This window comes from Homalodisca vitripennis, chromosome 8 (assembly GCF_021130785.1).
Source record: "Homalodisca vitripennis isolate AUS2020 chromosome 8, UT_GWSS_2.1, whole genome shotgun sequence".
Classification (NCBI taxonomy): Eukaryota; Metazoa; Arthropoda; class Insecta; order Hemiptera; family Cicadellidae; genus Homalodisca; species Homalodisca vitripennis.
The window spans coordinates 23,711,741-23,726,794 of NC_060214.1; the positions used below are offsets into that span (position 1 = coordinate 23,711,741).

The 15,054-nt window shown below is 32.2% G+C and overlaps 1 protein-coding gene across 1 annotated transcript in view; it reads right to left on the reverse strand.

Annotated features, from left to right (window-relative positions):
- Positions 1–2,903: 2,903 nt before the first annotated feature.
- The window catches only part of LOC124367432, a 91,984-nt gene continuing 79,833 nt past the window's right edge, over positions 2,904–15,054 (reverse strand). Inside the window, 4 exon segments of the mRNA XM_046824241.1 lie at positions 2,904–6,960; positions 8,105–8,246; positions 8,367–8,472; positions 13,849–14,024. Coding sequence (XP_046680197.1) covers positions 6,800–6,960; positions 8,105–8,246; positions 8,367–8,472; positions 13,849–14,024 — 585 coding nt within the window. The 3' untranslated portion in view covers positions 2,904–6,799.

Here is a 15,054-nt window from a genome sequence, read left to right on the forward strand (position 1 = left end):
TTTTTAACAGAAAACAAAATTGAGAAGTAGAAGTATGTTCGAATTTTATGAAAATTGAAGATTTTTCCAATACTTGAGAACGAAAATTCTTTTAATGAATTAATTGTGCACTTACAAGAAAATGTTATACTTATATTTTTGTGGTTTAGATCCGTCAATGTGGTTGCATATGAGTCAAGGTGTGGGTATTTCCTAAATGATTTTAAAAATAACTATTTTAAGACCGAGGTTCCTAGTTGTCTTTTGTAAAAATGATTTTTTATTATCGTTTGATCATGTTTATTATTATTATTATTTTATTGTAAAGAAAATTAAAAAATACAACGCAACAACCTCAGAACTTCTACACTGCCAACCTGCTGATCACTTGGACCACTCTGACTCCTCATTAATACCCAAGTGAACACAACCTCATCCTACCATTCTTGTTTCCTCCGAAATCCACATAAAGCTTCTCTTACAAACCTATAAAATATGGCTTAACAATTTGATAGTTATTAAAAGCTCCTGCACTAAACGCCACAACAAGTACTCTATATTCCATTCAGATTAGGCTAACTTAGTATAAATACATTCGTAGCAACTGATAAATACTGTCTGCAAAACTAAGTTAATATAGTATGGAATTATAACATGAAAGCAGACATTTTTTATAACACGTAACAATGATAAATGTCCGTAATCGTTATTCTGGTAATACAAGGTTACTTTAATAAGGAAAAATATGTATTACAACTACAAAAAATATAAATAAGTAAAAAAAAGTAACCTTTTATTCGACACAAAGACTAGAGAAAGTGCTGCAACAACAACCAAACAAATTTTAGGAAACAACATTCAAGCAATTTCAAATGGAATTGAAATATGAAATTAGTAAATTAATCATTTCTGAAGTAAAAGTTTTTTGTTTAAAGAATAAAAAGAAGTAAAATAGATACCATTATTATTTTTTATCCTTAATTTGCCTTAAAGTACTTAAACAAAACATTGTTATTGTTTATTTCAGTTTTTAACATAGCGTTGATTTCAAGTTAACTTTTTGGTGAAAAATAACATTTATTTACAAAAATAACGTGTGCATTATTATCTACCATATTGTTAAAAAAAGTCATTTGTAAATAATCTAAGCTCTAAAAATTAACCATTTGAAATTCTTATACACCCTTAAAACATACCAAATATAATTTAATTGATTCACATAAAAATAATAAAATACAAACATATAAGTATTTTAACACAAACACACACTCTGTAACTAACTTAACATGATCTTATTTCTCTGCAATGGAACACAATATGCTGCAATATTGCAGCAAGTAATTATGCAATCTTTTGAGAGAAAATTTTTTCTCCCCAATTGCATATTTTTGTTTTGTTTTTTGTTTTTGAGAGAAAACGTCCAGTTGCACTTGGGAATTTGTATTCACATATGTAATGACTTAGTTCCTCCAGTTTTTCAGCTATTATTTTCTGCTGATTCACTGTGGTATCAGATCTGTCTCAGAAGAGTAAAATAATGAAAGTAATCCCCTGATTCTATTTTTATATTTGTTCACATTTGTTGCAAGGACTTAGCAAGTGAGGGGGTCCAACTCCCCCAAATTTTCAATTTTTTCAATAACTCTTTTAGTAAACAATTATTATTATTTAAATAATTCAGTATTACTGAAAGATCGTTCTCAACAAAGAAACGGGTCAAGAACGTTTCAAGGAACAAAATGAGGTCTTACTCTCAGTCCACTACGAGAAAATATCAGTTGTCTGGACCCCCCAACATTTTTTCCTTGCTACGTTTTTGATTTGTTACTATATTTATCTTTGTTACTGAGCTGATATTTAAGTAGTTTATGGATGTGATATTATGGATGGCAACAGATGATTAGGGAATGAACGTTTGTGTGATTAGGAATTATTGTACATAATACTGCCAGAAAAACTTTTAAATGAATTAACAGCGGAGATTTTTCTGAATGAAGAAAGTGATTAAAACAGATAAAGACAGTGTCAGCTATCAGCTGAAACACAATATGTCGTGAAAGTGTCATTACACTGTTTATCTCAGAAGGATTCCAAAGCAGTGGAAACATGAATAAAAACTTCTAAACTACATATGTACACTTTATTGGTATTAATCAATTGTCTTGCCTCAGTATGTATAAAAAAATATACTGATAAATAATTATTTAACTTCATATCGTCTATATGTAAAATTGTTTTAAGTTTGTGAAAAAATTTGAAAGTTTTGCCAAAAAATACACGGCAAAATTTTCATCTCTGTGTTTACATAATGGATCAAATTATAAATTAGAGGCAGTCCTTTGTTTTATTTATAGGTTTACCAAAATCCCATGTTTTAGAGAGTTACAGGAGTGTGCTTTGAACAGTTTTAAATTAGGTTTTTAATTAAACTAAAACTTTTTTGGGTAACCATAACACAGTAGTAAACAAAATACAAACCTCATGCATACAACAAGCTTGTGTTCATTGTGGACAATATCTGTACCAGGGGCGGATTTAGCATAGGCTTTGAGGGGGGTCACCCCCTGTAGAATAGAAGGATCTGGGGGCCCTCTCCCAGAAAAAATTTATATCTTAAAACATATTTTAAACCCTCACATTTTTTTTATGAAACAAAAAACTAAAAATATAAATATTTGGAAAAGGGTCATAACCCCAGTTACCCATCTCCAACTCTAAATCCACCACTGACTTCTACAGTCTGTTTAACTATTGACAGAAGAATTAGCTTAACCCTAGAAGAGTCCTTCAGAAATTGTTATATATTTGGGGTCTCAGAATATATATATATATATATATATATATATATATATATATATATATATATACATATATATATATATATATATATATATATACATATATATATATATATATATATATATAAATGACATAGAACTAAACAATTATTTTACAGCAGCATTGGATATTTTTACTTCATTAATAAAAAAAAAGTAATTGTTACATCAATGTATCAATATGTTATGAAAAGATGATTTAATTGAATAAGTTAATTTTACTTCAATATCTGATGTTTAATTTTAACATTAGTAGATTAACAATACAAATTTATTTGAAAAAGTATGAAGTGATTATTTGTTCATCAATTTGTAGTTGCTAACAGAATAGTACTAGAATAAAAATAATTTGATGCAAATATTGTGACACTACAATTTCCTGCAGATAATGGTGAAAAATTTACTTATATCCTTTAAAAAGTATAATAAACAAAGAAACTAGTGTTTGTTCACTTTTGAAGTAGCTACGTGTGTGGCAATCATGTAGAAAACGATACGAATTTGCTGCCAGAAACAGACTAAAAGAAATACAAAGACCTCTAAAGATAACAATTTATTGGCTCTCATCATAAGTGAATGTCATGTTAGTATTATCCTAAACTGTACATAGTAGAGACATGATAGGATGCAGAAAGGAAGTGAATGGAATGTGTAAAGAAGAGTTTTTATGCTGGAGAAAGAACACAGGAAACTAGAATTATATATCCAGTCAATGTGTCTATTGATTATTGAGGTCTTAAGTTTTATTAGGTCAGTTTGATAAGTCATTTGTAAGATTTTGTTTGGTAGTTATGAGCAAAATGACCTTGGGGTGTTCTCTATAAAAGCAATGTTAAACCTCAAGCCGTTTACACCTTTATGTTTGATCATAGCATCGTGGGAGACGTCTCAGTTTAGAGATATAATTAATATGCATCCAAATGGTTTTTAGTTCTTTCAATATTTTTATAAGTTATTCAGAAAAATCTCAAATTTTGTTGTACTTTACAGTATATACTAAAAAAAACTAAAAAGCGTTTGAATGTATATTAGTTATATCTTTAAAATGCACGATGCTTGATAAAAAATAAAGGTGCAAAACTGCATTAGGATTAACAATGTTCTTATGGAGAAACCCCCAAGGGCATTTTTGCAGTAGCCTCTTAATTCATAATTATATCTTCATTTTTTATTTCAACTTTAAAAAAATAATTTTAACGTTTATGTAATGAGATAAACAATACGAAATTAACTAGCTGCTAAATTAAGTGAAAGTGCCATAAATGCATAACTACAATGAAGGTGTGTTATCGGAAATTCAGCCTGAAACACAAAATTAAGCTCATAAATAAACATGACTTTCTACCTGCATTGGTTTTGTATTAAAGTACAACAAAGATCAGCTGTCTAGGGTTGGCTAGCTGTGACAACAATGTATTAACAGAGTAAAAACCTTAAAAAACTTGTCAAAATATATATCAAATAAAAAAGTAACATAAAATATTTAATTCTCTTATATGATGTAGCTGGCTTATTGCTGTATTGTTGAATCCTTGGTAAAGGATAAAACAGAACATTCTAAGTAAAAATCTTCTGTAAAAATAATTAAAAACTAACCTTTAACACAAGCAAACACAAAAGTGACACTGGATATAAACTATAAATAAATCTAAATAAAGTGGAATTAAGCACAGGAAAGTGTAAAAAACCCTTGTTTGTTCACCAAAAGCAGTCTGTAAAGATTTATAAAACTGAAAACCTAAATCTAAATCACCAAAGAAAATGTTTAGGACTCCCTAAATAAAATTGGTTATGTGTACAGGTGACGTGAAAATGAGCTAACTTCACTGTAATTGGGCAATTAATACACACTGAAATTCTGAAGTGGGAATCTGTCATATAAGTTAAAATACATTTCAAGCAGTACAATAATTATAAGTATACAATAACCAATAAGTTTTATGCTGTGAGGCACAAGCTCTGTCGGAAACAGTAGAGTACAGCGGCAATAAAAATTAATTGACTACCACTCAGGTACAATAAATTATTTTGTTGTATGCAACAGAATTATGAAGAAGAAACATAAGTACATGATGTAACTGGTTGCAATGTGGAAAGAGTTGAAATTAAAGTAATTGTCCATAACATCACCAATAAAGGAAAATATGTTTGATTAAGACAGAAAAACAGTTCAAACTTGGTTTCCTTGGAAGAGAAGTTTGTTCTGCACATTTTCACACCTGTACAATATTTTATATTTATTTAGTAACATCAAATATATTTGTTTACAATTTGTACACATAAAACGGTTTTAAAATCATAAACTTACAAAATCATAGTTACAACGTTAAACATCTTATACTAAATAAGTAAAAAACTAAAATATATTTGTAAAAATAACAGCATTTTTAAATAATGAAAAATGTACATTAGTCTAGATTTGTTAACAATAAAATATTTATGCATTAAATAAGGCAACAATGGCGTAAGTTGGATTTGTTTTATAACAACGATATAAATTTACTCTAGGTGTTCTTAAATAGGACATAATTCAGTAAATGTTACGTATTACAATTATGAGATTCTTTGTTTTGTTGGCTGAAGTTTAATACAACTCGTCTGCAAAATGTCAATTATTAAAAAGGTTAAGGAGTGTTCTAATTTAGCATTAAAAATATTGTATATGTTTGTAATGTTTTCTAAAATACAGTACATTACATAATATTCTATAAATAAAACAACCAAGAAATAGAAATTTAAATTGATAAATTTAAGTTGTTTTCTTAATTACTTTGTTAAGTTTTGCAAACAAGAGGTATTAAGTTAAGTCAACAAATTTTAGTTTGCATTACTATTTGTCCAGTAATGCAGCACCAGCCATTTATGAAATTGGCAATGAAGTTTGAAGAAAACATAAATCTGAGAACATTATCTCATCGTAATCGCCAACTTAAAATTCATCAGAATGAAAAAAAAAATAGGACATCTCTGACATATTTAGAGTATTATTATTCCAATATCCATGACTTTGTTAATTACATTCACTTTATCTTTTAGTGATAAATCAATATTTATGTAAACAACAGAACTGTTGTGGTCGGTCAGAAGTGTTTCAACTTGAAAAAACATATATTAAATGTCCTACTTTTCTTCTCAACATATTATGGAGAGATTTAGTTATTTGAAATGCCGTTAAAAATCCACAAGCATTACAACATAAGAAGTACAACAACAATGCAATAGTTCAACTCGTACTGTGTTTCCAGTACAAGTAAAAATGCAATTTAAACGTTACTAGGAATTATTGAAATGCCAACAATCTTACATTCATAAAGACACGATTCCAGATCACATAACTCAGTTTCCCTCCCCTCTCTGAACAGAAGATATCTTTGTATGTGCTGTTCTTAGAAAGTGTTAAACTAATACATTTGTTAAACTTGAATTGTTATTTTACGTGCATGAAATAATTGACTTTAACCCTTTGGGGTCTGATTCCACTGGTAATGAATGGCCAAATTGTGCATTGGACGTCTGTGCCCGCATACCAGTTAAATGCATTTAACTGGCATAATTCGTGGATTAGAGATTTGTGGAAAATCTCAACAGAGCAGCCTAGTCTGTACAACGCCACTACTCACGGGAGGCCCGAGTCAAATAACGCTGACACCAAAGGGTTAATTAGAACATTCAAGTAAAATATTAGAAAAAATTCCTTCTACCTAACTGAAAAAACTACATGTACTGAGTTTTCTTTCACCGTTTGGTAATTAAGGAAAATTTTACAATGGAACAATTTTTGTAATTGGGATTGGGAAGCATACCCCAGCCTCAACAGAAACCTGAGTCTCAAATTCAACACAGGTTCGGCGTTTTCTCGGAGGGGAGTTGAGTAACAAAATCTTAAACCTAACGACTTTCATGGTAAGTAACATAGCGACAGTAGATGTGACAGGATGGCACAGGAGAAGTTAAGGCATGACAGAGAAACCGTGTATCTGCTGCTACACTATAGTGTGGATATTGTCCAGTTCGATTCCACTGTTCCTGTTGTCCCCGACTCCTTCCTTGTCCGCGTTGCTCAGTCGTCGCCGCCTCAAGCTGGAATTGTTCAGCTCGTTGTCAGCGTACATCATCGCGACAGGGTTCACTGGACTCTCCCCACCTGCAATCGTAGCACTTTACAATTAATTTCTATCCTAATACTGTTACTAGAATAGTTATAGTAAACATATTAATAATTACTATTTATTAAAGACAAACAATGAGGTAAAAGTGAAAGGCAATACTAAATCTTCCACGTAACAACAAAAAAGATTTATAATATTTGTAAATTCATGAAGGAAAGAAAATGACTAGACTGCACAATAAGCTGTAGTTAAAAGTTAAAAATTTACCAACAATTATAAACGGAATAGGTTTTTATGTGCTGGACAGCAATGATTCTATTGACAGTGACAATGATCTCAGTATGTTATTAGACAACGAACAGGAGTGGTTGTGTGACGACGAGAACAGGATGAAAAGTGCAGTTAATGGAAAAGGTAGGTCGTGACTAAAAAATCCTTATTTCACAGTCATATTGGAAATGTTTAAGTTGATTTATTAAGATTAGAACAGCATAACAGATGAAATATTTAATCCCTAAAACTCAGCATAAGGATATGTCCGTTCAAACAGAATTGCACTAGATGTGGCAAACAGTAATATCCTTATTGTCTTCTTTCAGGTTATTGTGTACATTACAAATCAATTATTCAATCAGAATCGAAGAAGATGAGCATACAGTAATATCCGTATAGTCTTATTTTATTTTATTGTATATTTATTGGTACATACACAAGTAAAAAAAAGTGCCATAAATATGTATGAATGCGTAAATGTATTGATTTATAACTGTCGTAAACCAATCTGAAACACTTGACACCAATTATAAAGGAATAGGCCTAACCAGTGCTATGTCTTCGCTTCGTATGATGATATGTGGCGCTGTGTACTACAAACCTACGTATGGAACACACAAGTAGAGATTTTTTTTTAACTGAAAAAAGCCTTTTATTCGTTATTTATTCTTCCAAAAAACAGAAAATACATTAAACTTTGCTAAAAAGGGAATGAAAGTAAAACCAACACTTTAAAAATGAAATGTAGGCAGGGGAGCCAAAAAAGGAGAGTTTTTGTCCAGTATGTAGGTATAAATAATGAATATTCTGAGCAGCTAATATCATCTAGTCCACTGAATCCAGCGTGTCCACCTTATCATATCAGTGGTGACAAAATATATAACGTTAGAGTTGAACATTACTTACGATGGCCTCTAGCTCGTAGAGTTTCCTGTTTTATAATCATCTCACTGGTCAGGAAAGCCTCTCGCTTGATCTGGTCCCGTAGTTTGGGCGACATGTCCGGTATACACCATTGTACAGCTATCATCACCATAGACACCAGGTTCTGCAAGACAACGATGATCGTAATCATTGAGAGTTCATGTGTTTATTGACTTCTAGTGAACTCAATACCTATTTATTGTCAAAGTTTTCAGTCAAACAATTATCTCAAGAGATTTCTAACCTGGAAGAGCACTATGAAGCCCAGCCTGGCTGCCAAGATGCGCCAGTAGATGTTAGGCCTCTTGTACTTGTGTTCGGCCCACGGAGGCTCTCTGTATTCTGGATACCTGTACATTACAACATTTCAGTCACAACAACAATCAATATATACAACAACAATGAATACCATGACCTGATAACAGATTTGTTCATCAACACATGCAAAAGGACAACAATAAACTTCCTGAAAAAGTATGGCATGTATCTATTAGTAGATTTAAAAATGTCGTAAGTAATTGGCTTGTTGGTAACACATTTTATTCTTTAAATGACTACTTTATCTGTGGTATTAGTACTTTAATTTTTTTATAATTTAGATTTTGTGAATAGTTAGTTATAGCAAAGTGTTATTTATTTATTGTTGTTAAATGTATTATATTGTTATTTTTATTTGTTGTATTGTTATTTATTTACTATTTAATTTATATTGTATATAATATTTTAGATATGTTTTATGTATATATATTTTATATATAATAAAAGTAAATACACATATATATATATATATATATATTATATATATATATATATATATTATATATATATATATTTACTTTTATTTGATTTTTAATGAGCAAATTCACATTTATCATGTAAATATAAAATTTACTTTTACTTATTCTATATATGTGTAATCATTACACTTGTTTTATGGGATTTTAAAGGTGTGATAGAAGTAGGTAATTTAGTTATAAGAAAAAGTGATGTTGTCCATTGCATTGTCATAAGTGCTTAAAGACAATAAAGATTTCTTGATTTTTGACAATAAACTGAAGTATACACCAGTCTGAATAGTCGTTGGATGAGATTCTAGGAATCTCAAAAATTGTATGAGATTAAAACAAATAATATTTTGAATTTTTGTAAAAATGCAATTAAATGAGTAATTAGCATGTACAGTATACAAATAAGGGAAACAAGAAACTGAACTACTTCTTGCCAAGAGCTCTTTTAATGTGTAAACTAATGTCCAATAAATTTTCCTAATTTGACTTTGTTCTCGATAAACCATAGCTCAAGTACACACGACATATTGATGCCTGTGCCGAGGGAGTAGACAATTATCTACTTGGGTTTCAAACCACTTTACACTTACAAATTGAAATTTTTCATTGTTAGAGACATAAATGTGTGTACAAATCATCAAAGTACATAGCATCTAAGAGTGAGCTAATGTCTACGTTACAAAAATAATAACAAATCCTTATCAATTAAGAAGCAGTGAGTACTAAAATATTCTTTTTGAATTAACCAAAGCTTGAACTTATCTCAAAAGAACACAAGAGTATTTTTTTTATTTTTTATTTAATATCTTTATTTATATTTTGCACATGAGTACAATAAATAGCGTCACTAAAAATAAGTTACTATAATAGTTATGAGTAAAATCATAATATTGTATAAAATTCTTCAAATGAATAAAATGCCTTTTGAATTAAATACTTTTTTAACATTGATTTGAACTTCTTTATGTCTCGAACACTTGATATTATTTTTGGAATTGATTTTAAAAATTTTATTCCAGCATAAGAAGTTTTTTTTTTATAATACTCCAAATTATGCTTAGGTAATACTAATTCCTTCTTATTTCTAGTGTTATATGTATGATTTTCACAGTGACTCTTGAAACTGGACTGATGAGTCTTAACATACATCACACATTCTAAAATGTAAAGGCACTGTTAAAATATTTAGTTCAGTGAAATGATTTTTAACTGATTCTTCCTTATCAATTTTTAACATTATTCGCAGCGCTTTTTTTTGCAAGATAAGAATTTTATTAAAATTTTGATTTGTGGTTCCTCCATACACACCTATTCCATATACAATATGGGATTGAATGTGGCCATGAAAGACCATCTTTAAAGCTGATAAGCTGCATAAATAAGACAGTCTTTTAATAGCATATATTCCAGAATTGATACGATTTATCACCTGTTCAATATGCAAATCCCAGCTAAGGTTGTTGTCTATGATTAGTCCTAGAAATTTTGTATTGCGAACTTGACCCAAACAGGAATCATTTAATAAGATATTGGGACTTGAGTGTTTTCTACTTTGTTTGGTACTGAAAGAAATAAAGTTAGTTTTCTCCGTATTTAGAACTAATTTGTTGTCAATGAAAAATGTTTGTAATTTTGAAAGTTCCAAATACACCGTTATTTCTAATTCAGCTTCTGTTTTGGCAGAAATGATTAAGTTTGAGTCATCTGCAAATAAACAGAGCTGGTTTTTGTTATTTTCAAGAATACTAAGGCACTTTGGCATTTCCCTTATGTAACAAATAAATAATAAAGGACCCAAAATAGACCCTTGAGGTACTCCATTTCTTACTATTTGGATGTTAGATTGAAGTTTTTGTAATTTGTTATTTTCTATGTGAGATATCTCAACATACTGTTTTCTATTGGAAAGATATGTTTCAAACCATCTTAGATGGATGTTATTGATTCCTACATTTTTCAATTTCCCGAGTAAAATGTCATGAGATATGCTATCAAAAGCTTTTGACAGATCCATGAATATTCCTGTTACATTTTCGTTTTTGTCAACTGATTCTATTATAGATTCAGTGAACTCTACCAATGCTGTTATAGTAGATTTATTTTTTCGAAATCCATGTTGTGCCTTGTCATAAAGATCATTTACCTCTAGATGTTTGACTAACCTATGATACATGGTTCTTTCAAAGATTTTTGAGATTGATGGTAAAATTGAAATTGGACGATAATTTTGAATATCTGTTGCTGAGCCTTTTTTGAAGACTGGGATAACCTTTGAAACTTTTAATTTGTCAGGAAATATGCCTGTAATGAGAGAAGAATTTATTAAATGCAATAATGGTTTACTTAAGGAATGTTTGACAAATTTTATCAATTTCACTGGAACTCCATCATATCCACTAGACGATTTATTTTTGAATATATAGGTCTCAAAATATATATATTTTTCAAAGTATAGGTCTCTTTGAATCCAGATGGTAAGTTATTGCAAAATTGTATACCGGAATAACGAAAAGTTGTTCAGTGGTTTGGGAGTGTGGATGAGTTAGTGCCGGAAAAATTGTAAGGTGACTCTTAAACTGTTAATGGGTGTTTGTTTTAGGATACAAATGACATGCATTACAATAAGCATAAGCTTGGAAAAGTCGACAAGTTAAATTGCCTTAAGAAACTTTTACATGATTGAGTCCATTATATATTACTACTACAGCCTTCTTCTGAAGCGTAAATAGAGCCTTAGTTGTGGTGGACTCTGTATATAGACAATATGATTGTGAAAAATGTCAATTCAATCTCCCGCCAAGTGTGATATACACAGTGCCATGCATTATCTCGTTTGGAAGGAAAAACTCTTAGGTTTATAATGAGTAATAAGTCAACCTACAATCGTTACGGAGTGTATTTTCAGTTTTTTCCAGAATTTCTGTCACAATTGAAGGTCTTTCATTCCTCTGATCATCATGCACAGACGTACAACTGTTTTTAAAATCACGACACACCTTGAACATACTTGTAGGATTCATACCTTTATCATCATATCCAGTTTTTACTACATTATAAACCTCAACCAGACTTTTTTCCCATCCAAACAAGATAATGGATGATGCCGCATTTCGCACTTGGCAGGAGATTGGATTGACATTTTCACGAAACATCGTTGCATCGACAGTTCTCAACCTAGTGACCTTGAACTGGTCTTGTTGCGGAGGTGAGAAATCAGGATACATGGCAGTGTAGGTGAGAGCCTCAGTACACTTCTTTCTGGATATGCCTCGTATAGCAACTAATGATTGCAGAATGGAATATTCTATTCAAATCAAACTAAAAAAATCATTTTTAAAATAATATTTGTAATTTATTAAAAAAATTAACTGTTTGGTGCTGTTTCTAATACTGCGCTTCTTTAGAAAAACAATAAAGCAAATTCTAGATTAATAATAACGATAATACAAATTTTTGTGTTAAGCGCTAAAAAATTTCATAAACTACCAGCCCATGGTAAGATATGTCTCTGGGTAAAGATTTGGCAGTTTTGGAACAGGCTGTAAGCAAATCACCTGGCAGCGAAAGGGTTAACACGGATAATTGTTCAACAATAAATCATATGGTTTTATTATCAGTGGAGTGACGTATGAGGACTAAAATAAAATCCCACATACTACAAAATATGCCACCAAAGAGCTACCTGCTAAATCTCAACAGGTGCTGACACATCTGTGATGAACATCATATTCCCAGTACTTAACCTCAAACAAAGATTCAGAGTTGCGTCACGTCACGCTGGTCTTATAGACCAGGCAAGATATCCGGTTACAAGAGAATGCTGACCTGTATGTCACTCACCTACATATGGAGACGTTGAATGAGGGGACGATTGGTCTGATATTGTATTGGAAGTCTGATGTGTTGAAGTAGGCCAGAGAATGGTTCAGGAACCCCTGGTCGCTGTGGTCTGGACTTACGCTGATCATGTAGACCAGGCAAGATATACGGTTACAAGAGAATGCTGACCTGTATGTCACTCACCTACATATGGAGACGTTGAATGAGGGGTCGATTGGTCTGATATTGTATTGGAAGTCTGATGTGTTGAAGTAGGCCAGAGAATGGTTCAGGAACCCCTGGTCACTGTGGTCTGGACTTACGCTGATCATGTAGACCAGGCAAGATATCCGGTTACAAGAGAATGCTGACCTGCATGTCACTCACCTACATATGGAGACGTTGAATGAGGGGTCGATTGGTCTGATATTGTATTGGAAGTCTGATGTGTTGAAGTAGGCCAGAGAATGGTTCAGGAACCCCTGGTCGCTGTGGTCTGGACTTACGCTGATCATGTAGACCAGGCACGATATCCGGTTACAAGAAAATGCTGACCTGTATGTCACTCACCTACATATGGAGACGTTGAATGAGGGGTCGATTGGTCTGATATTGTATTGGAAGTCTGATGTGTTGAAGTAGGCCAGAGAATGATTCAGGAACCCCTGGTCGCTGTGGTCTGGACTTACGCTGGTCTTATAGACCAGGCAAGATATCCGGTTACAAGAGAATGCTGACCTGCATGTCACTCACCTACATATGGAGACGTTGAATGAGGGGTCGATTGGTCTGATATTGTATTGGAAGTCTGATGTGTTGAAGTAGGCCAGAGAATGGTTCAGGAACCCCTGGTCGCTGTGGTCTGGACTTACGCTGGTCTTATAGACCAGGCAAGATATCCGGTTACAAGAGAATGCTGACCTGCATGTCACTCACCTACATATGGAGACGTTGAATGAGGGGTCGATTGGTCTGATATTGTATTGGAAGTCTGATGTGTTGAAGTAGGCCAGAGAATGGTTCAGGAACCCCTGGTCGCTGTGGTCTGGACTTACGCTGGTCTTATAGACCAGGCAAGATATCCGGTTACAAGAGAATGCTGACCTGCATGTCACTCACCTACATATGGAGACGTTGAATGAGGGGTCGATTGGTCTGATATTGTATTGGAAGTCTGATGTGTTGAAGTAGGCCAGAGAATGGTTTAGGAACCCCTGGTCGCTGTGGTCTGGACTTACGCTGATCATGTAGACCAGGCGTGGTATGAAGTTGGATGAGAATGCTATGATCAGTGCCTGCCACAGAATTTGAGAATGTTTAGAATTTGATCTCACATTTAATAACGTTTTCAGATCTAACTTGAAAGAGAATATTGCTGATTATATCATTACTGAAACAGTAATTAACTGGTTATAGTACATACTATTGAGTTCTTTTACAGTTTCTCTAGTAACCATTGGTTGGTTCCAAATTTTACTTTGCCAGATTTTGTAGTGATACCAAGTATTGGTGATGAAGAAAATTAGTTTATTGAACCGGTATCTTTGATTGTATTAGAGATACCTCGTCCAATGGTATAAATTGAGACACAGTAAAAGTGAGCACTCAGACTATCCTCTGAGGAGTACGAGGAGGCTCAGGTAGATCAGATTGTTATATGAGAGAGGTAACGATCAGATTTACGTGGCGCAGCTCTACCATCGGACCTCATCACACCTTGTCTGTATCAATGATTTATCTCCTGTCTAATTAATACAATTAAAACTACTCTATAAAAAAACAACCCATAACATACTTTTTCAAATCCACACATGTGTTTTCCTCTACTATCTTTAATGTTTTTATGTCTGAGAAATGCAGGCTATAAATACTTATTTGAAAATCAAGTACAAAGTTATCGTAACGTCATGTAGTGAAACACAAACACTCATGTTATCAGTATAAATCCAAACATAGGTGCATTAAGAAATGACAAATTTTGTATGTCACTTCTACTTGTCATATATTTCTGCCACCAACACAGTGTGAGATAAACAACACAATGGCTTTGGTGGAGGAATGAATTAGAATTTTTAACAAATGCTTATGTAAGTTGCTTGTTGCATGAGTGTCTGTTCTGAACGATATTTTCTTTTCAGGTCAAATACTCAGTGATTTACTAACAAGGTGGGTATGCAACAACACGTCCAACAGGGTTCACTGAAGTTCAATGCAAAATTTGAAGTCTATAAGTTATGTCATTATTGAGAGATAGAACAAAAGACAATCATACAAAAAGAAATGTTTACATCCCCCTGCAAACAAAAGAGAAATTGTGCTAGCCTG